The sequence below is a fragment of the Pipra filicauda genome, unplaced genomic scaffold (assembly GCF_003945595.2).
Source record: "Pipra filicauda isolate LSUMZ 115617 unplaced genomic scaffold, ASM394559v2 scaffold10_size6260569_pilon, whole genome shotgun sequence".
Classification (NCBI taxonomy): domain Eukaryota; kingdom Metazoa; phylum Chordata; class Aves; order Passeriformes; family Pipridae; genus Pipra; species Pipra filicauda.
This window is the reverse complement of record NW_024103541.1, coordinates 3,874,655-3,895,697: the sequence shown is the minus strand read 5'-3', so window position 1 is coordinate 3,895,697 and position 21,043 is coordinate 3,874,655. Positions and strand designations below refer to the sequence as shown.

Genomic DNA, 21,043 nt, shown 5'->3' with positions numbered 1-21,043 from the left:
TATAAGTGATCTTGACACTGATGCTTTTTCATTTGCTAAAATATTACGTGTCTGTTTTTACTCTTGTCTCCTTCCTCCCAGGGTGAATTTGTCGAAGATGGGACTGAAACTCACTTCACTGTTGCTGATCACAGCTGTTGCATTAAGGCTGTCAGTAGCGGGAAACGAAAGGAGGGAATTATTCATACCCTTATTGTGAACAACAGAGAAATCCCAGAGGCTGTGGAGTAGCCTCTAGTTAACTGATTATTGTAGAACCAAGATCAGGAATTTTCAATTACTGTGGTAATTATTTTACTATGTACTACTTGGTACATCTAGTTTGTGCTGGGTTTATTTTCTAGTTTCTGTATATGAAATTAATCTTTTTGAGGACCAGATGAAAATAACTATGTACAACCTCTTACATTAGCAGTTTTTAAAAAACTATGTATATAGAATGTATATTATATCACTATGTGTGGAGAACACTGGTGAACTTCAGTAGCAATTATACACCAGGAAAAAATCTCATTATAATAAAATGGAAGATAAATATTCAGTTACACTGAATCCTTATAAACTGCAAGTGTATGTGGAGGGAGGAGAAAGCATGTGCTGGGCATTGGAATAAGCTGTTAAAGCTTTCTCAATAATTATTTTTTTCTGTTAAACTGACTACAAACCTTTTCAGGTGCAGTTAAGAGTTAAAAAGTTAATAAAAAGGTTATTAATGAAATACATTGTTACCAATACTTGTGTAACAGTATTAAAGTAATACTGAGTTATGAAAACTGATTTTTTATTCTGAGTAGGAGCAAGATGTTACATTGTGCCAAAAAAATCCTTTAGGTTTTCTGAAAACTGATGCTGGTTAGAAATTTTTGCAGTAGTTCAGAAACTCGGTACTGAGTTTTTCAAAAAAGCAAATAGAAAAAGAAGAGTTCCTGCCATGAAATTGCTTTAAAAAATGAAATCTCTTGAAGCAAACTGAAATAAGAGCTTATGCTTGTTCAGTGCTGTCTAACCTTAAATCTACAGCTCTGTGTTTCCATGGCAGTAATGTGTGAATTGAGAAACATGAGGAAAAAGGGAACAGAAGTAGAAAAGAATTTGTTGCTTACATGGAATAGTTAAAATAGGAATAGACTCTAAGAGCAACCTTGGGATTTCCTGAGAACAAAACTCACGTATGTTAGGGGCTCACACACTACAAAACTACCTTTTGCAAAAATAGGTATAACTAATGTTTAAAATAATAATAAAAAAAACCCAAACGAAATATGAATATATTAATTTAAAAGTTTCTTTTGTAATGGTTAAAAAAATTTCCACTTGCAATCTCAGAGTTCAGAATTAGACTTTTATAACTTAATTTCTTCTGGACTTGTGGGTAGTTCCTAGCACTATGACTACTAGCTTAGGAGTTGCAGGTGCAGTACAAGTATCCTGGGAATTCATTAACAAATTATTTTGAAAAGTTTTATAAAATGCTACTTTCATCTGTGTTTTAGAGATGCACAGTGCTTCACCTGTGGGTGAAATGCTTCTCATATGACAACACAGTTGTTTTTTAAAGGTTTTATGTGAGCCCTTCTCTTCCCCAGGTAATGACAGTTTTAACCATAGCTGACTTCAGGTGAGAGGCTGACCTGATACTGACAGGTGAGGTACTAAAGAGGAGCCTTTATTCCTGTATTACAGCATTGTTTTAAGCTGTTTAGGTGTTTTAGGCCCAGAACTGGTGATTTTAAATGCTTCTGTTTGGACAAATCTTGTAGTAGCTTTTTGTTTGGGGCAATAGCATTTCAAATGCTGTAAACATCAGGCAAAGTTTTAGGCTTCAGTACAGAAAGTTTCCAAGTACCTGAGCACAGGACTGAATCCCCTTTGATAGTCGAATTCCTATAGTGGCTCTTGGCTTTTTCATGTGCTGGCTTCAGGTCACTGCAGAAGCAATGTGGGCATACCTGGCTACAAGGCTGTCAATGTAATCTTTAAAAGATATTGGTAAAGGTAAATTAATTGAAGATCAATTTCAAGCTGTAGTTTGAACCAGTTCTTTACTATCTTGTAGCCTTTCAAAGAGATTAAATGTTGCTGAGAAATCTAAAGCTCAAATACAGTCCAAATCACATTCTTAAGATTATATAAAAATTACAAGTTAACTGACAGTGACATTCATACTTTTTATTTTGAATACATGTATCTACAATGCTTGAAATAACTAATAAAACCTGCAACAGCAACTCCTGTTAGAAATCATGAAGTTTTGCCTCATGTTTGTCATAATTGCATGTATTTAACAGCATGTCTCTCACTGGGAAACAGCTTTTGTCTGCTACATTCACCTATTTAAGTCAAAAGAAAATTTAAGAATCAAAGACACAACCAAGACTTTTTGTTTCACTGACATATGCAATATCTCAGATTAAGAAAATGCAATGGAAAAATGACAGCCTATGCAAACATGTGTATAGTCCCCTGCTCAGAACACTGTAAGGTAAAAAGTTAATGACCATGTAAATGTTAAACTCTTATTTTGGGATGCTCTCCCTTCTGTTTCCACTCACATAATTTTCTTCTAATCTCCTTAAGGCATTGCCTTACTGTTTTGTTCATGGATATTTCAGAGTATTTTGCATGAGGCACTTTGACCACAGCATGTTACTAAGTAGAGCAACCTCTCAAATCTAAGCACTAGACTGTTCTGAGGGGATCTTCACAATAGCTACAGTTCTGATTAATTCTCACTCAGGATGCTGCTGGTTTCCTCAGAGAATGCTCATGCATAATGCTCAGTCACTGGGGAACAAGTCAGCAAATATTGTGGAAGGGCCCCTACGCTGTTGTAAATGACAAAGGTGTCAGGATTGTCCATATCATTTACCAAACTGTCATATAATGTAAAGGCATCTCTCTCCACAGCGAGTGGCATAATAATATTAGATGACTGGCCTTTAGTGTATAAGCCTGTTAATACATCAGCCTCAAACACATACATTTTAGAGTCCATTTCCCCCATAGCTTTATCCTCGATTAGGTTTCTCAGGTTCCTTTTGAAGTAGATGCCAGGTCCATAATTTTGTTCTGGAAAAAGAAAGAAAAATTTTCAGAAGAAGACGACAAAGTGTTCAACAATTGCTTCTTTTGGGGTGGTAGTCCCAAGAGGCTGCTGCTTGATTCAGGATTACACATGATGTTACTGCTCAATATGTGCCATCTTTTTGGAAGGACATTTGATTAACTGCTACTCCAGTGATAACCATTCAGATGTAACTGTTAATACAGTGATTGAAACATCAAGGTCTAAAGTATTTATATAAATATATGACTGACACTTCAGGCATCACGTACAAGGGACTCTGATAAGCACCAAAGGCAGCAAGATTTTAATAATGCAATTGACCAAAAAAAGCTTTGATACTTATAAGAAGAATGTCACATAAAACTGCTGTTACAGTATCATGTGGAAAAGTACAAGGAAATTAGACCATCATCCTATTTACTGCTCTTAAAGTGTGGAAATGTGCCACGTACATTGCATAGACAAAGAAAGGCAAACTTTTGAACAGTTTATTGCCTGAAATCCCAATTCTGCAATCGACCAGCAAAATATCACACCCTTCACCTATTGCAGGATGAAGCACTAAAAGCTTATTCTTTCCCTTTCTGAAAACATCTGTCTACTACAATATTGTGTAGAGCCCGCAATTTGTTCCGAGCATGCTCCCGTCCGAATGGCAGCTGAGCAGTCAGAATATGTGCTGTCTCTGACCACACCTGATCTGAGCAGGGGGCTGGGCTAGATGGCCTTCTCAAGTACCTTCCAGCCTCAATATTCTGTGATGCCTTTCAACATGTTTAAGCACCAAGCTGCTGAGTGCATGTTTGCAGCAGGTAAATAAGGACCTCTTTAAAGAGTGATGCAACAAAATAAAACTTGGAGATGGAATTTTGTGTATAGTAACAATTCTGTCAGTAGTATTTGGGCTAGGCTTGAATCCAGGCTTGTCGTCCCAGAGCCTTACTGACTCTACAGTATCAGGGAGGAAAACCTTACTGTAGATAATAAAGTAAGCTCGTACGAATCTAAATGCACGTGAAAAACAGTTATTGTTTAGGAATGACATTTTTTTCTGATTTTGACCCGAATTTAGTAGTCAGTCACTGTTCATTTTGATTAAAGATGCCAAAGCAAGTTCTTACCTGTTGGTGGAGAATACATCCTGTGAAATCCAGTCTGGCAAACTGAACTACAGAACTCAGCAGGAACATGCTGGTACAACTTGTGGGTTATTTTGGAGGTACCTTGTCTTTCTTCTATTCTTTTTTTCATTTGTTGGAATGCAGCAGATAGAAGAGGATTATGTATCTTTTCAATCTGTAACATAAATAAATAATAGTGTAGTATAAGCAAACAGAGACCAATATCCATGCTATGTTCTTCAATGCAAGAACCTTTGGTGTAGTTTATATGCATCGACCGCATAGCAGATAAAGTATCTGAAGTGTGCAACTGATCCAAGGAAAAAGAACCATACCACTATCCCATGCCTCTCATTGAAATCAGTAGGAATATTTCTCTTGAACTGATTTCCAGTACTTGAGTTGTACTGAACAGACGGAGTATCTCATACGTGAGAATAAGCCGTGTGGGTGTTACAGCCTAGTCTTGTGAAGAACTGCAAGTGTCCAGAAAGGCGTGGAGAACCTCAACTCCCATTGATCAAAACTTTACAGCTGTCAGGGAAAAAGGGGGCACAAGAGAAGAGGGTCTGTCCCTTGTGTCCCCAGTGCCCAGCAGTATAAATAATCACACAGAACCTCAGGCAAACTGGCTCCACCAGTGGGCAGCCACAGCCCCATGCCAGGGGCCTGCAAGGCTCTTCTCCAGAGCCCTCTCGTGCCAGACTGCTGAGCTAGAAACAAGCAGGGGCTGTAGTACTTCTGCTCTCTTAACTCATTTAACTGAGCTACAACCAGTCTCCAGTTTTAAATTCTGTTGTAACTTCTGTGTTGAGACTGAGCAAAGTCTTTAGTTCTGCAGATCAAGAAGCATTTGGTGGGTATTTACTCTCATTTCAATGTTAATATCTTTCTCTTAGGAAAGGCAGTTGAGCCCACGGCAGTGAGGTTTCCAGTTGCCCAGTTACTACCAGGCACAAAGTTTACAAACTTCTGTATTTCTCTGCCTTGCACAACCTCATCCACCTGCTGTTCAACGAAACACTGATACCCAAGCAAGATCCCAGCTTCAACACATAATCAGATCAGAACTCTGGCAAATTCAGTTGCTAATTGTTGGTGTCAAGCTCACAAAAAGAAAACAGGGACAGTGCATTAGTATCCTGGAATATTGTACTCCATCTACCATACCAATCTCATATTTGTCTAGTCCTATAAAGGAGCATTCAAAGCACAAAATATCAGGAAGAGTATACAGTACAATTAAAAAGACTACTCAGAATTTCATCGCTTTCTGAGTGATTATTTGCATTATGTTTAAAATACTTTTTATTGGGAGTAAAGACTGCATCTGTTTTAAGACTTAGGCTGACTTGATCTTAATTTTTAAAAGCAATATATTGAAATAGTTTATCTGAGTCTTTTAGGCATACATTAAACATGTTAGTTCAAAAATACGAGCTGAGATCCAGTTTCGCCCTCTTTACCTTGAGAACATGAAGTCCAGCTTTTTCAAACTGTTTCTGTCTGTCTTTAAACTCCTGGAGGTGTGACTCTACTGGTAAAATCTGGATGTAATTATTAGTATTTGTCTTGTGAAGGTCTTCTTCTGAAAGTTGACCTGCTTCTGGTTGGCCTGGATATGAATAAGGGAGTAAAATTTTCATATATCATAATGTCTGAAGCAAAGGGAAGGGGGGGAGATCTAATACTTTAGTTGGTAGCTAAGAACAAAGAATGTTAAGTATTCTCTGAAGTAATGTCAGAGGCTAACAATGAGACATATATATATAAATGTATTCTATTTTTCTACATTTATTATAAAGAAACTGGAGAGAGGGAACCAAAAAAAAGCAATTTATATTTTCCATTACCCTTCTCCACAGCCCAACCTTCATATATAGGTATCTATATTGAATGGCTACACGAATGAATTAAAATCAGCCACTCAGTAGCTTTTTGTAATGCCACTAGTGGTATCGACTGATCATGAAAGCCAGGGATGCTGCAGAACAAGTCCACTGCTGAGTCCTGCAACAGTAGTCCAGCTGTAGCCAGCAAAAGAGCTCAGCAAAGGTTAATTAAGCACAGATTTTGTAAGTCTCCAGTGGCCAGGCTTTAAAGTGAAGGTGTCCTGGAGGGAGCCCCACTACAGCTGGTTGTACATCACAGCCAACCCCTGTATAAACTGTGCCCTACTGGGAGTAGTGCCAAGTGCGTGGCCACAGCTAACCAACGGTCCTCCACGGGCTCACGTGTTAAAAGTACAGGAACATCAGTAATTAAAGCAATATTCAGTATGTGTGTGTAAACTGAATACACGTCTGTCCACTCTCAGCAGTACCAACGTATACATTGCTTCATACTTGACCTTATTTAGGCACTTATTTACTTAATTAGTCACTATTTACATACACATTGAGTAGAGCAGTTTCTTTTGTTCAGCTATAGTCTTCTCTTGCATACGAAGCAGTAAATTCTCAGTTGTGAGCACTGCATCAACCACAGCATCAGGAGGGCCTTGAAATTCCAGTGTTGCTTTTCCACCTCTCACTTCTTCTGACACACATACACTAGAAGGCTGCTCTCGAAAGAGTTCTGCAAACTCCTTTTTACCAAGGCAAAAAATGTAGTTGTTTTTAATAACAGCATGGCGACCTTCCTGAATTTGTACCACACTCCGCAGCCACGATTCTGCTGCTTCCACTGCTGTGTGTGTTCTCCCTCTAAGTTCAATCACTCGTTCTTCATTTGCAGTCTCTTTTATGGTTTGGCTGCCTGACTCTGTACCTGGAAGAAAGGCAAGTGCATTGGAAGAGTGTAGAGCTCTCAAGTGCTGACACAAGTTCCTACTTGTAATCCAAGTAGAAAGAAAGTAGTGTGCAAGAAACACACTACTCTTCTGGTATGCTCAAAAAAGAGATTAGACACCAGGAGGTAAGGTTTTCAGGAACCACACACACACACACATATGCAGAATTTATTTGCCTTTCACTAAATGACTTCCAACAAGTAAGGCACTGACAATGATTTTTGTTTGAAAATCGTAAAAGGGACTGCTCAGTTCCATTCCTATTAATGTAAAAATACACAATGCTCACACACTTTTGCCTCCCCCTTTCTTGAAGACACATATGCGAATATTAAGTTCTTTTTAAAGGAAGGTGATTTTGGATTCTCAAATCTGGAGTGTCATTTACTTGAAATACCCCTTCTGTTCATTACTTACTCAACGGATCACTTCTGTTTTCCAGTTTGTGTTTTGCTGAATACAATTTTCTCTGGAAAACCTTGAAAGATAAAAGTTTAGGAGCAGTTTGCAATCTCTGTTGTCAAAAATGCAATTCATCTTTTCAAAACTCTGTCAGATAAGCAGTTTACAGCCGTAATTACATCCCACACATAGCCCAGGCCCCCAAATTCCGAAATTGTTAATGGCTGGCATTTGTCAGCTTTTCCCAAAATGTTATTGCTGACAATATCAAGTGCATTCCTCTTCTTCTGCATCTCCTAAGGTTAAGACACCTTACACACTGAATGGCACCTTTACCAACTCCTTGTGGTTGTGGCATATCTGGAACTTATTCAACCACATAAGAAAGTGTTCATTACTTGCAGATGCTGACGAATCCTTACTCAGTTTTAAAATACAGACTATTCCCCTGCCTTTAACCCAAACTCCTCTTTGTGATCCCACATGGAAAACCTCAGAGAGGCTGCTAGGCAGCAGATTGGCAAACTGCCTTTCCTTTTTCATTCAGCGAAAAGAGTTTTGGCTGCGCCCTGATCATCAAGGGACTAAGTGATGAGCACATGGCTGTCAGACAGCTTCTGTTAGAGCTTATGGGAGTGTTACAGAACATGGATCTGTCCTTAGAATCAGAGAATGGTTTGGGGTGGAAGGGACTTTAAAAATCATCTAGTTCCAATTCCCCTCCACCAAGTTCTTGCACATGTTGATAGAATGGATGGTTGAAGTTAAATGGGAACAAAAGCAAACTCTGTACTCTTATAATAGATGGCTGACATCAGACAAATATTCAAAAGGAGAGAAATGGCACACTGTAGGAGTCGGGTTACAGGAAGGATGCTGGATGAGGCATCCTGGGAAATGAAGTCCCGAAGTACTCCCACACATGGGCAGCGAGGTGCCCCTGGTAATTGGTCAAGGGAGTCACGTGCTACTTTGAGGTGCATATAAAAAGTGGTGATTCATTTGAATAAAGAGGACTTGGTGCTGAACCCCCAACCAAGCTAGCCGGGGCCGTGTAATTTATTTACGTGTTATTTTAATACACCATACCACACTGTCTGCTTGAAACCTTTCTATTATGTCAAGTCATATAATCTGTTGATAGTGTTTTGCCCTAGGACTTCAGACAAAAAAAAAATCGTTAAAGAAATTTCTTGAGAAGGAATAAGTTTACTCCCTACTGAGTGAAGAGTGGACTCTTTCTTATAAATTCATTGACAGTCATGAGAATTTCAAAGCTCTCTCCCCTTTTATCAGACTACAGGGCGAAGACTTCCAGTTTAGTGAAGAGAAAATAAAGATTTGCAAAGATTAATAATACATATTAATGAGACAAATAGTTTCATAAAGGGACCTGCTGCTCACAAATGCTGTTAAGTAGTACAGAATACAGACTACCTTTATTTTTAGTCATCTGTGGGAATAATTTTACAGTTCTGTGTTTTCCTTACGAGTAGTTAACAACAAATTTGTTACCTGATAGGCATTAAGGTCATCTGGGCAAATGACAAACTGCACGTCTCTCTTCTTCTCAGGGTGTGCCCTGGCAAAATTTAAAACTTCTTCAATCATGGTCTCTGCCACTATATCAACAGGAAGCTTTAATGACCATTTTACTGGAAAAGAAACTGAGGGACATTGCTGGTCCTGACTCAGGCATCTTTCCACTGCATGCTTTAATTCCTGCAGGAAAAACAAGTATTTCAGTCCTCACATCGCCCAACATGAAAATCCATTAAAATCCAATGTAACTGATCATCACCTCACACTGTGACACCGGGTGTTCGCATTCTCTCAATACCACGTGCAGTACAAACTTACAAGGCAGACAATACCCTTCTGTTACTATGAGTTCCTTATAATGTGTCGAAAAACTAAGATGATTCCTAAGTTCCTCCCGAAGATCTGGACCCGCTTTTTGCAGCAGTCTTGAAAATGGGCAGGGAGGCTTCCCACTCTTAAACACACAGTTAACAACAGCTGTAGTCTGCAAGGCAAGAGTGCAAGTTTCAGTGTACTTCATGTTTACTACTTGCAAGCTTTGATATTATAGAGAGCATTCTTTCTAGCCACAATTCCTGTAAAAAGGCATTACTGCAGCAGATCAGCTGCTTGAAAAGTTTTCCTGCTACTTACTACTACAGGCAGCACTGGAATAAAGGATGCACCTTGCAGTAGCACTAAATGCAGATATTTTCAGAAACAAGCAGTGTGCACAAGAGCTGTTCCAGTCATCAGAGTGTATTCAACTCAGTTTTACTGCCACTATCGAAGTGACCCACATGTGCCTCATCCAATCCAATCCTGCTGCCAATTATCAAGCAGGAGAGAACTATGGCTATGCCCTGTTTAAAGGTAAGGTGCACATCATCTGTATAAGCTATTTTCAGCTGTTTCAGTGGTTTTTTAAATATCTGCAGTAATGGCATCTATGGGAACACAAATTATAGGAAAAAAAAGCAAAGCAGGAAATAAGAGTAGACTTCTAGAGAATGCACGATAAAATGTGAATTCCCACAATGTTATAAGAAGAAGATAAATCTTAACAAAGAGATGTATTAATAATCATCCAATCTCTAGCTGCTTCCTATTCTATCATAACAGCATGTAAACAAAAAAGAAATAAAAACATTCTGAAGTTTAATACCTGTTTAGAAAAAACCAAACAAACCACAATTCCTTGCCACTATAATTTACCTACCATGTGTAAATTCTCATCAGGTTGAGAAAAACACTATTTAGTGGACCGATACAAAATGTGTTCTGAACTCTTGGGCTCCAAATCCTGCAAAGACTTGGAGGCAACACCATGTTCAACAAATTTCAGGACAGACTTACCTTCTGCTCGTCAAGGTGTCCTCTTGTGACGCGCAAGCGAATGCCTTCATATTTGATGAAAGTTAAAGCCTGGCTTGGTGAAGATGACACAGTTTCCTGAAGTGAACTGGTATCATCCAGAAACTTCTCACAGGCCTTCTTCATTTCTGCAACTGTAGCCTCATCAATGTTCACCAGGCGGATTTCCCTGAGAAAGCTTGGTGGATGTACCTCAACAAATTGCCTTACAGCCATTACAATCACCTGAGCACACAAACTGAGTGGGAAGCCAAAGATACCTGAGCTCACTGCTGGGATAGCCACAGACTTTATGGTCCTTTCTGGAGCACTAACATAAAGCAGAACATTCATAATAGCTTTCTCAAGTAGGCAACAACATTTTTCCTTTTCAGAAGCATTCCACCTTGGACCAACTGCATGAATTATGATCTCACAAGGAAGCTTCCCTCCACTTGTTACTGCTATTTCACCAGCTTGGACTCTGCCATACTTCTGAACAAAAAAGTTGCTTTCCTCTTGTATTTCTGACCCTCCAGCTGCCACAAGGGCGAAAGCGAGACCTGCTGCATGCTGTAGGTAGTCATTGGCTGCATTCACCAAAGCATCAACCTTGTGTCCTGTGAGATCACCCTTACAAACACAAATGTCAATTCCCTTTAGTTTTTTCCTGTATACTTCAACAGTGCTTTTTGTGCTTTTGAAGGCCAACGTACAAGCAAACTTTTGGGAAATGAGATTACTTAGACAGTTGTCTCTTCTCTTAAGAGCTTCATAGGCATCTTTATTGATGGGCATCTGCAAGCTGACCTCATCCATTACCATGTTTGATCCTAGGATACAGAATATAAAGTGAAATAGAAGATACTACTGTCAAAACATTGCTTTTTATAAAGAAGTGTAGTTTATAGCTCTCAATTTTATCCTACTGTCATTACTAAGCAATATTTTTTACACAGTACGACCTTCTCTCTCCCTTTTTCAGAGGCGTAGAAAGCCTGACCAATCAAAGAGTCACTAAAGGTTACAAGAACAGCATCACTGAGCCTGTGGTGACTTGAGGGTTTGGGTTCGCCTTATTTTTTACCTGAGAAGGAAGTTTGGTTAAGATGTGTCTCCTGGTGGCACTTGTATTCTCTCTCTTCTTCCTACTGTTTATTCTCCCCACCATTAGGCTGACACAGCCATTGTTGGGGACACAGCCATCAGTGACATAATCTGAATCTAAAAAAATTAGGCATGCTAGAAAACTTAATTTCATTTAGAGCCCTAGCCTCATCAAAAGACTGATGCAGCAGCACAACTGAATGGGCTGAGAACAAATGGTGAGAAGGAAGATAAAGGAGCAGACAGGCAGTTACAGGGCTTTGTTACCTGGCTGCAGTGTCACCGTGATGCTGGGCTGCATTTGACACTAAAACTTCAGCTGAGAAAGGAAAATGTGAAAAGCCACGCCATAATCAGGGCTTCAAAATGCTTGCAAAAGCAGAAAAAAGCACTTCTTCCCCTCCGAGATAATTTTGCTGAGCAGACAGAAGCTTGGCTCCGCCCTCTCCAGGGCATTCTTAGCGTTTTGTTACTGATTTCCAGGAAGGGCCGAGGATAAGCACCCCAGGCCTTTGCCAACGACTCTCAGCCACACCAGCAGAGGAACAACTGCCGATAGGTTCATTTAACTGTGCCACAGAGATCTTGCGCTGAGTTTTAATTCTGTGAGTCTTGTTTGGTCTACAGTTAAAGCCCTCGAGCAAGTTGTTTCTTTGTATGGAACTTTGTTCAGAAAGACTTTTGAAATCACTTTTTTTTAGGGAACAAAGATCACGTGGGGCAGTTTTTACATTATCGCTATGGCTATACAGCCCTCTCCTGGCAGATGCCAGCAGTACTATATGCGGCCATTATGTTAATTAGTTTAAATCAATTTCTGTGAGTTTAATCAAACTTCCCTCCGGGGTATGCTGCCTGCCTGTACAAAAGAGTCTAACGTTTTGCACTTTTAAAGCATACACACTAATTCATCCAAACACTTCTGAGCTCTTGCTTTGTTAAAGGAGAAACGAAAGCAAATCCCGCTGAAGCAATCAATAGTAATGTTGATTCATAACCTTGTCTAATTAATATTAATTCATATTAGTTATGAATTTTAGGTTGCTTTTGGCTATTCCACGTTGATGTTTTCCAGTTTGATGGCTGTACCTGGCACTTTTCAACTTAAATATGAAGGCACACACTTCGCAGATGGCTAAATGAGAGGCCTACCTAAACCGATTTTCTCCTCCGAGGTCCCTAGAATGTAACTCTATAGTAAAAAAAAAAAAAAAAAAAAAAAAAAAAGAGAGAGAGAGAGAGAAAGGAAAGAGAAAGTACATGTTACAAGTAACAAAGTAGATGGGCTGCCCTCCTACGGGAGCGGTTTTGCTCCAAACCGAGCCAGCAGCACCGGCTTTTCAAACATCTGTACGAAGCTTTCTGATATTTACAACGCTGCTCGGAGCTGCCGGCGCTCTGTAGGCGAAGTTGCCCACAGCATCCTCTGGCCCCGTGTGACCCGCGGGGGCAAAAAGCCAGGAAAAGTCACTTATTCCCGAGCACCATCCAGAGGACGGGACTGTTGTTTCCCCAAGCCCCAACGGGAGGTCCCGCCGCACCCCCAGCCCCTGAGGGAGCCGCCGCCGCTGCCCCTCCGCACCCCCAGCCCCGCTCCGGTACCTGCAAGGCCCCCATGAACCGGCTCGGTGCGGCACCGCCGTCTGCCCCTCAGCGCCCGGAGCTGGAGCGGGGCCCGGGGCGGGGAACAGCGGGCAGCGAGCGGGAAACGAAAGCGAAAGCGGGCGGCGGGAGCGATCATGGCGGCGCCGCTGCTCGTGCGCCTCAGCCCCGCGCCCGACCCCGGCGGGAAGGAGATCCTCAAGCTCCAGGCGTACTTCCAGTCGGGAAAGCGGTCGGGGGGCGGCGAGTGCAACGTGAGAGCAGGCCCCCAGCCCGGCACCTACTGGGTGGACTTCCATGAGGAGCGAGGTACAGGGCGGAGGGCGCGGCTCGACGGGACGGGGTGGGGGGAGCAACTGAGCCGTGTGAGGGGCTGGAAATGGCCGCCAAGGCCATTTGCACTTCTGGGCAGGGCATGGATAGGGCAGGGCAGGGGGTCTCTGGGGCCACTAGTGTTGCAAAATGTGGAATGTGTCAAGAAGAAGTAAGTTTATCGTAAGTCTGGATGTTCTTTGCTGTAAGACTTTTGTCTACTTTCAAGCCTAATCAGCAAGAAAGGAGAACTAATCAGTGGGACAGGCAGCAGCCAGCATCCCTTAGTTACGGGCATCCGTGCACTAACAATCTTTAAGGATGTAGTAAATCAAGCTGCTGATGTATGTCTATGTTTTTGCTAACATGGCGAAGTACTCAAGGTCCACGTACCCTACAGCTGAACTATATTCATTATAATGCTAAAAATCACACCTACAGGTCAAAAAGACCCCTGCTGAGGTGAAGACCCTTCCCCTGAGCATGCATAAAAGTTAGCTGGGGTTATGTAACTTGTGTGGAAATTACTAACCAATTGTAATAGAAGGGCTGTGCTTGGAAAGTTACTAACTGAGTATAAATAACGGTGTATAAATAACGGTGCCAGTTGGGGCATGCTTGGTTTGTGGAATAACACTGAGCACCCAGGCTTACACAACTCTGAAATAAATAATGTGTTTCTCTGGAGTGTGTAATTATTGGCTTGCTTGCACACCAGGTAACAAATCTGATTTTATGGGCAACACTGGTAGCCAGCACGTTTTCAGGTAACTTTATCAGCCTTGTCTGCCTGTCCCTCAAATTACTGCAGATAAGAAGAGCGTAGAGTCCCGCACGAATCATACCTTGGAAATGGGTGCAAAACGCCTGAAGATAGTCATCCAGCCAGGAGAGGGGGACCAGAGCAAGAGCCGGGTTCCAGCGCAGGCCTCCACCAGCTACGATGTCCCTGCCAGCCCTGTCCTGCCCCAGCAGGAGCAGTGGGCAGCCAATGGCCATGGGGATACAGCAAGGGAAGTCCTTACCAAAAAGGTACATTGGGACGAGCAGTGTCACAACCTGCCCTGCTTGTAGTTCCATGTAGTCCTTTATGTTGTACTTCAATATTTCATGCTGAGCAAATGTCGAGCAAACATAATCTTAGTAAATAAAATGTGGGCCGGGAACGACTTCCGAGTGCTGAACCAGAGGTCAATCCACACATGTTTACAGGCTGCATGTTTTCCAACATGTCAACCACTACTCCCCAAAGCATTGCCCTGGTAAGTTTCAGAGGATAGGCTGCTCCCAAAAGGTGAATGAATTGCATGAGATTTGGATCCCTTCCAGATACACAGATCTCTAACACTATTTCAGCATGGTTTCCACCTTCAAGCAGCCCTAATTGCTTCTATCTCTTATCTCAGTGTTGAAAAAATCTGCTCTGATGTGATGAAGCACAGCAAACATGATTTCAGACACTTTGAACTAAAAGTTAAAGATCAGCTGTGTGTTAGGGACATGAGATAGGGCCAGGCTACATGATGTGAATGTGGCTCTATTGAGGCCCTGATATCCGGCTCAGAGGGTTTACCCTATTTTGCATGGTAGCATAGATGTATCTTTTGAGATACAGCACGTGCTAGCATAGTGCTTACCTGGCATCTGTACCAGTATACTGCAAATTTCCCTATCCTTTTGTCTGTGCAAAGTAGACATGTGAACATGTTAGTATTTTTCAGAATCCTGTTTTTTGCCTTATCTCTGAGTTACTAAAGCATGACTCTGGGGAAATTTTTAAGAAAATTAATAAGTGAAATTTAGGAAGTCTAATAAATAAAGAACAATGAAATATATGTGCTGTTAAAACATGTTGTGTCTGTGTCACCTGACACTAAGGGAACAGATAGATTCTTTTGGGGATCCTTGGCAGAATAATGATGGCACTAAGTTGTAGTTACAATTAAAGTTTTGTGGGTTTTTTTAACAGGATTTTATGATTAGCATAGCACAGAATTAAGGATTGGAATAGCACAGAATTTCCACAAGCAGAATCAGTGTAGGACAATTTTATGAGTGGTGTAGCACAGCATTTGATAGCACAGCTTAGTTTCTTGTTTCTAGTGACCTGGGCCCCAAATCATGTCAAATCTTAATACTTGGCTTGCTGTATTGATAGAACAACATAATCTAGACTTGAAAAGCACACAAAAGCCTATGTGTCATCCACTCAGTTCTCAAAGGAAGCAGAGGACAGTAGAGGTGTGCCTGGCCCCTGGTGGATCACGAATCTCATCATCCAGCAGCAGTTCAGTCCAAGTTCCCACTTAGGACTTGTAACTAGTTGATCTTGTAGACAATGCTGCTAAACCTCCCTGTACTGTGATGGAATCAACACCACCTGTTTGGCAAGGTGCCTGGAACCTTCAAGGCCATTAAGGAGGGCACTGCTCAGCCTGGTGCCCAGAAACCTTGAGGATGACAGGGAGGGTAAGAAGAAATCTGTTTGCCTTGTCTACTTGGCGTGCAGGACTTTTAGGGCCTGATAATGAGGGGAAAAGGGACTAATACACAATGAGCTCAGTGGCAGAGGATGGCTGTTTGCCTTGTAAAATGGCATTAGTTATGCTAATTCTGTTGCCAGAGGTTGGGAGCAGAGAGTGCTGGTCACAGTCTCAAACTAAGTAGCAAAGTTACTGTTTCTGCTCCTGCAATGCCGATGACATTAACAAATTTCATTTTTGCTGCTGACTTAGAAGCAAACTGTGTTACTTGCCTGTGTGTAATGTCCTTATTCCTGACATAAAAGAAACACTGTGTTGTAATCTGCCCCTACTGAGATGAACAGGGCTTCTCCTTGCTCAAAATATAGAAGCAGCAAGCAGAGAACCTTAGGAAAAACTAATGTTGATATATTCTTGTCTTTTCTTTAGATATTTCTTACAGTATCTGCTACTTTGAATGCCAGTATGTTCTCCAAAGAGCAAATGAAGAAAATTACCATCATGTGTCCAAACTTAAAGAGAGAAAGAAACCCTGACACTGATGGCTTTGAGAAATTGACAGGAGATTTTGCAGATATTGAAAAAGCTTATCGCTACTTTGAGGATATCCTTGCAGGCAATGACCCAAACCATGAATTTTCTCATTCTGAAAGTCAGAGTGGTTTGAAAGGTGAAAATGGTCTGAATACTGAAGAAATGAATGATCTTACAGTTATGACAGCTCTCTATGAGTATTTTAGTCATACCCGCAAAAAAGAAATCAAAGAACTTCATGAACGTTTTGGAGTGCATATAAGAACTAAAGACAGTCACGATGGAACCACATCAATATACTTAACTTCTGATAAAAATCCAGCATCATTACAAGCAGCTAGTGATTTTTTTATCAGTACTTTTCAGAGAAGTGTAGGAGATCTGAAACAGGAAAAAATTCCCATAACAAACAGTTACCCATTAGAGGAGACAATAATGAAATTGAATGAAAGGTTTAGTAATCTCCTTGCTAAAGCGGAAGGGAATCAGTTCCTACTCCGTGGTCCAGAGAGTGAGATTTTAGCTGCCAAAAGATTTCTAGCAAAGGAAGGTAAGAACAGCCAAGCTGAAAAGAATATGAAAGTATCATCTGTACTGTACAAATATAGGCATGAAATTGCAGTTGATTCTTCTGTGTTTAAATTGTTGGAAACCGTATTAAAGAAAGAACTTGAAAACATTGAAGACAAGTTTGATACAAGAATAGAAATCAAAGACAATTCATATGACCAGAAGATGCTTATACTATTTAGGCCTAAGATCCAAACTTTTAATATGTCATCACATGCTACTGAAAGTTTCATCAATGCATTTCAAAGTGCCTCTGCAATGTTAAGAGAAAAAGTCATCAGCCTGAAGCTTTCAGAAGATCAGAAGAAAACTTTAAATATGCTACTCAGAGAAAAACAATTGGAAGATCTTCATGTAAAACTTAAGAAGAAGGAAGACAAATTAATCTTAAGGGGTTTACTAGACCATCTTTATGCTGCTGAAAAGCGCATTATGAACCTTCTTAATGTTGAAGACTCAGCACAAACCAAAAATAAGGCACCACCGGCCTCTGATCTCAGCTCTCAAGAAGCTACAGGAGCACTTAAGAAAACACCAAATGTCACACAAAAGAATAATCTTACTCCAGAAGGACAGGCTAAGGCAAAGACAGAAGAAAAAGACAGTGATGAGTGTCCAATTTGCATGGACAGAATTAAGAATAAAGAAACACTGAAAAAGTGTAAACATGCATTTTGCAAAAGTTGCATCGACCAAGCCATGTCTATTAAGCAAGTTTGTCCTGTTTGTAATACCGTCTACGGAGTCATGAAAGGAGACCAGCCAGAGGGAACAATGTCAGCTAGACGCATGCCGTTCTGTCTTCCTGGTTATGAGTATTGTGGTACTATCGAAATTAGCTACAACATGAAAGGTGGTGTTCAAACTGTAAGTATATTTAAAGATTCCTAAAAGATGTTTTTTCCCACAACAAAACCAATATTGAATATAAAATTAAGTATTTTCCCATTATTTTAATTCAAACCCAGGAAAGACCTTTCTTTGGTCTGTATAAATCTGCGAGTAGTTAATTCAGTGTGTTTAGGTGCAATTAAGTAATATAGTAGGAACTAAATGGTCAGATGGTGGCCCTCCGTTTTATACGCACCAGGACAGAGCTGCCTGTCTTTAATTTGTACCTTGGGAATAACTGAACTGAAATCTGTGGAGTGATATCATGTAAACAAGGTTTTGTGAGTATAATGATTCTCTGGGGCATTCTCTTCTCTGTAAACAGCAATGGACAAAATGAATAGCAGGCTGGCTTGTAAGCTTTCCAGGTGAGAAATCAGCATTTGTTATGTGCTTGGATTCCTGACTAGGACTGAGGATGGAGTAAATGAAAAAGTCAGGGGTACCGTGACATGCAAGGGGGAGAGGAAAGAGGGAAAAAACAAATCTGAAAATGACAATGGATGCGTGAGTGATGACAAGAAAATGTGAATGAAACTTACGTGAAAGAAAATATCTGATGAAAAAAACCTCCCCAAGATCAGTCATCAGTCATGCTATATCCTTCTGAATAAAAGCCAAGATTAAAAGTATTCTGAAAGCTGGGATGTATAATTTTCATGCTTTCAAAGCATTTATGATATACAATGTGTTTTTGTTTTGTTTTTCTACAAAACAGAGCAACCATCCAAACCCAGGGCAACCTTATCACCCAACTTTCCGGACAGCGTATTTACCTGACAATGTGGAAGGGCAACAAATTCTGGAGCTCCTCAGAAGGGCCTTTGACCAAAAACTGATTTTCACAGTGGGGCAGTCACGTACTACTGGCGCACAAAATGTTATCACATGGAATGATATTCATCACAAAACTTCCATGACTGGAGGGCCTACCAAGTAAGTAGTCTTCTCTTTATATAATATTATTGCTACTCAGATGAGTCAGGAAGGCTGCCCTGAATATTTTCCATATTAGAGCTTCCAAATTTTGTCACTAACAAAGTGATTGTGAAATGCTCTGTGGATCCAAACATGAACCACCCTCACCTATTTGGACAGATGGAACAAGGATGAACTTAGTCTTCTGTTGCCCCTCAGGCCACTCAATCACCAGTGAGTTGTGTAAGGCACTTAGTTAATAACTGCTCTGATTAGAAATTACTTCTAGTATAGGACTGAACAGCAAGCTCTTGATAGCACCTAAGGTTAGACTCCTCATCTCAGCCTCTCCTGTTACCTGCTCTTTGGCACAAGGAGGTGCTGGTCCATTATGATCCCAGTAAAGATTGGACTCAGACTTTGTAAAATATGATTTGAAATTCTACGTAACAGAGCTAGCAGCAAGAAGAAAGAGATTGTTATATAGATATGGTCATGTCCTTTTAGGTGGTAGGAACCATGAGTTGTGCAGCATTTAGTGGGTCTCTGATCAGAACACAGGACATTGTGCTGGCCCCATCCACAGAAAGGGTTACCCCATTTTGGTCTTTCGAGCTATCATAGGATTTTCTGAGTAGATGACAACTCTATTCAGCGTTTCTTGAGGACTCGCTGCACTTGTAGATAAAGGCAAGGACATGCGGATGGAGCAATCATTGGTACTGAGTGGGAGCTGCCCACAGCAGAGACATGAGGGAGGCTTGGATCAGCCCTTCGTGTCCTTCCAGGGCTTGTTGCAGCCTCTGAGGGCCAGGTGTTGTCCTGCAAGCTCTAAAGGTTTGTGTCTAGATCTTCCTGACTGGGCTAGGATCATAAAAGAGCAAAAAATATCAGTTTCACTTTATCCCCCACTCTGCACAAATTCTCTCCCCTGGTTATCACCTGCTTCATACATACTTCTGGTGATGCACTATTTAAAAATCCAGAGGTGCCATTATGTTTCTGATTTGAATGCTCATTTGGATACACTTCGGATCTGACTTTTCTTTTTAGAAAGATGTACACCCAAACACCCTCTCATTTTGAAGAGACACAGCAGGCAGCTTTGAAAATCAAGTTCTTATTGTCAGTTTGGACAACAAAATGCAGCAGCTCCTTAAGTTTGTAGCTTTACCCTGTCAGTATCACTTCTCTGACCAACAATATGGGGTCTGTTTTCTCTGTAGGGCAAGAAGTGCATAAAACTTTTGTAAGAGATTTATAAAAAGATTTTGATGAGAAGATTCTGTAGAACTTTCAAGTGCTTCATTGCAGAAGTAGTTCAAACAATTCTTTTCTTCTCCTAGTTTTGGTTACCCTGATCCTGGTTATCTGCAGCGGGTTCGATCAGAATTGAAAGCAAAAGGAATTGAATAAAGAAAAGGATCAACTGTCAACTCTTAGTGTAATAACTGAACATATAACAGTCAATTTACTATTCAAGCACTAAGAGGAGAGAAATTACTTTGTTCAACTGCTGTACCTAAATCACTTGTATTTCACACTCAGCTAAGAAAAGTAATCTTTTATCATCAAGCAATATATGTTCTTTTCACAAATCATTTACTTTTCTATATGTGTAGCCCTTACAGAATCTAGGTTTTGTGAATGTAGTATCAGGACTTGTTGCATCTGTTGAATATCAAATATATCAAATTGTTCATATTGCTTTACCGGTGATTCTGATCTCCACTTTTCCCCACTTCTTCAGTCTGACTGCCAAAACCATTAGATCCAGTACTGGCTTTTATTAGATACAGTTAACTTCGGTAGAAACACTTAATGTTAGCTTTGTGTTATTATGTCTGTCACCGTGAATAACATCATGTAACCCATCTAATAGAAAATTTTCATGCAGCTGCTACAGTGTCAGCTGTAATCAGGCTATGGACTTCTGCTTATTTTCCTTTTCATGATAGAAATGTCATTAGTGGTTTGGGTTTTGCACATGGAATTAGCGTGGCTCATGTATGAGTGGGTGTATGGATGCTGCTGTATTCTTAGCTCTGCAAAGTGATGAATGCTCAGAGCCACCTTGAGGCAAATGAAAAGTGTATATGCCATCTCTGACAATGGGCTTCTGGGTCTGTGTCTGCCATTGTGCTTAAGCTTAAATACAACTTCTAAATCAGCTTTGCAACTATACAACTGTATTCTTCCCATTGATTCTAATATAGGTTTGAATTGTATCATAAAGTTACTCTGCAGTGCCTAAACAACCTGCTAATTACCTGTATGGTGGTGTGTCACAAACACAGACATCATTTCAGTGAGTTGAACCATTTTTGTAAGGCTACTAAGTACAGCTAATAAAGAAAATATAAAAATGCCA

The 21,043-nt window shown here is 40.6% G+C and overlaps 3 protein-coding genes across 7 annotated transcripts in view; 2 read left to right on the top strand and 1 right to left on the bottom strand.

Annotated features, from left to right (window-relative positions):
• The window catches only part of FAIM (Fas apoptotic inhibitory molecule), an 8,008-nt gene extending 5,764 nt beyond the window's left edge, over positions 1-2,244 (top strand). For all 3 annotated transcript variants that reach the window (XM_027723599.2, XM_027723601.2, XM_039382018.1), the window contains exon 5: positions 82-2,244. In XM_027723599.2, the coding sequence (XP_027579400.1) occupies positions 82-231 (150 nt within the window). In that variant the 3' untranslated portion in view covers positions 232-2,244. The remainder of the gene's footprint in view (positions 1-81) is intronic.
• Positions 2,149-13,278, bottom strand: PARP9 (poly(ADP-ribose) polymerase family member 9). 2 transcript variants are annotated; one of them, XM_027723583.2, is made up of 10 exons: positions 12,965-13,278; positions 12,515-12,554; positions 10,259-11,088; positions 9,183-9,407; positions 8,897-9,103; positions 7,397-7,457; positions 6,583-6,957; positions 5,655-5,803; positions 4,189-4,363; positions 2,149-3,069 (listed from the first exon to the last, which is right to left on the bottom strand). In XM_027723583.2, the coding sequence occupies exons 1-10, from the start codon at positions 12,977-12,979 to the stop codon at positions 2,765-2,767; spliced, it is 2,382 nt and encodes a 793-aa protein (XP_027579384.2). In that variant the 5' UTR covers positions 12,980-13,278; the 3' UTR covers positions 2,149-2,764. The 2 variants fall into 2 exon arrangements, with proteins under 2 accessions (XP_027579384.2, XP_039237936.1); XM_039382002.1 differs by lacking the exon at positions 9,183-9,407.
• DTX3L (deltex E3 ubiquitin ligase 3L) lies at positions 12,964-21,043 on the top strand. Of its 2 annotated transcripts, none has more exons than XM_027723592.2 (5): positions 12,964-13,273; positions 14,088-14,308; positions 16,189-17,730; positions 18,473-18,690; positions 20,019-21,043. In XM_027723592.2, the coding sequence occupies exons 1-5, from the start codon at positions 13,102-13,104 to the stop codon at positions 20,086-20,088; spliced, it is 2,223 nt and encodes a 740-aa protein (XP_027579393.1). In that variant the 5' UTR covers positions 12,964-13,101; the 3' UTR covers positions 20,089-21,043. The 2 variants fall into 2 exon arrangements, with proteins under 2 accessions (XP_027579393.1, XP_027579394.1); XM_027723593.2 differs by lacking the exon at positions 12,964-13,273 and adding an exon at positions 13,395-13,448.

Coding starts and splice junctions, on each gene's coding strand:
- PARP9 (XM_027723583.2), bottom strand. Junction 9,104..9,182: donor ACCCGGTGTCACAGTGTGAG/GTGATGATCAGT, acceptor TTTTTCCTGCAG/GAATTAAAGCATGCAGTGGA. Junction 7,458..8,896: donor ATGACCTTAATGCCTATCAG/GTAACAAATTTG, acceptor TTATCTTTCAAG/GTTTTCCAGAGAAAATTGTA.
- DTX3L (XM_027723592.2), top strand. CDS start 13,102: ATGGCGGCGCCGCTGCTCGTGCGCCTCAGCCCCGCGCCCGACCCCGGC. Junction 13,274..14,087: donor GGACTTCCATGAGGAGCGAG/GTACAGGGCGGA, acceptor AAATTACTGCAG/ATAAGAAGAGCGTAGAGTCC. Junction 17,731..18,472: donor TGAAAGGTGGTGTTCAAACT/GTAAGTATATTT, acceptor TCTACAAAACAG/AGCAACCATCCAAACCCAGG.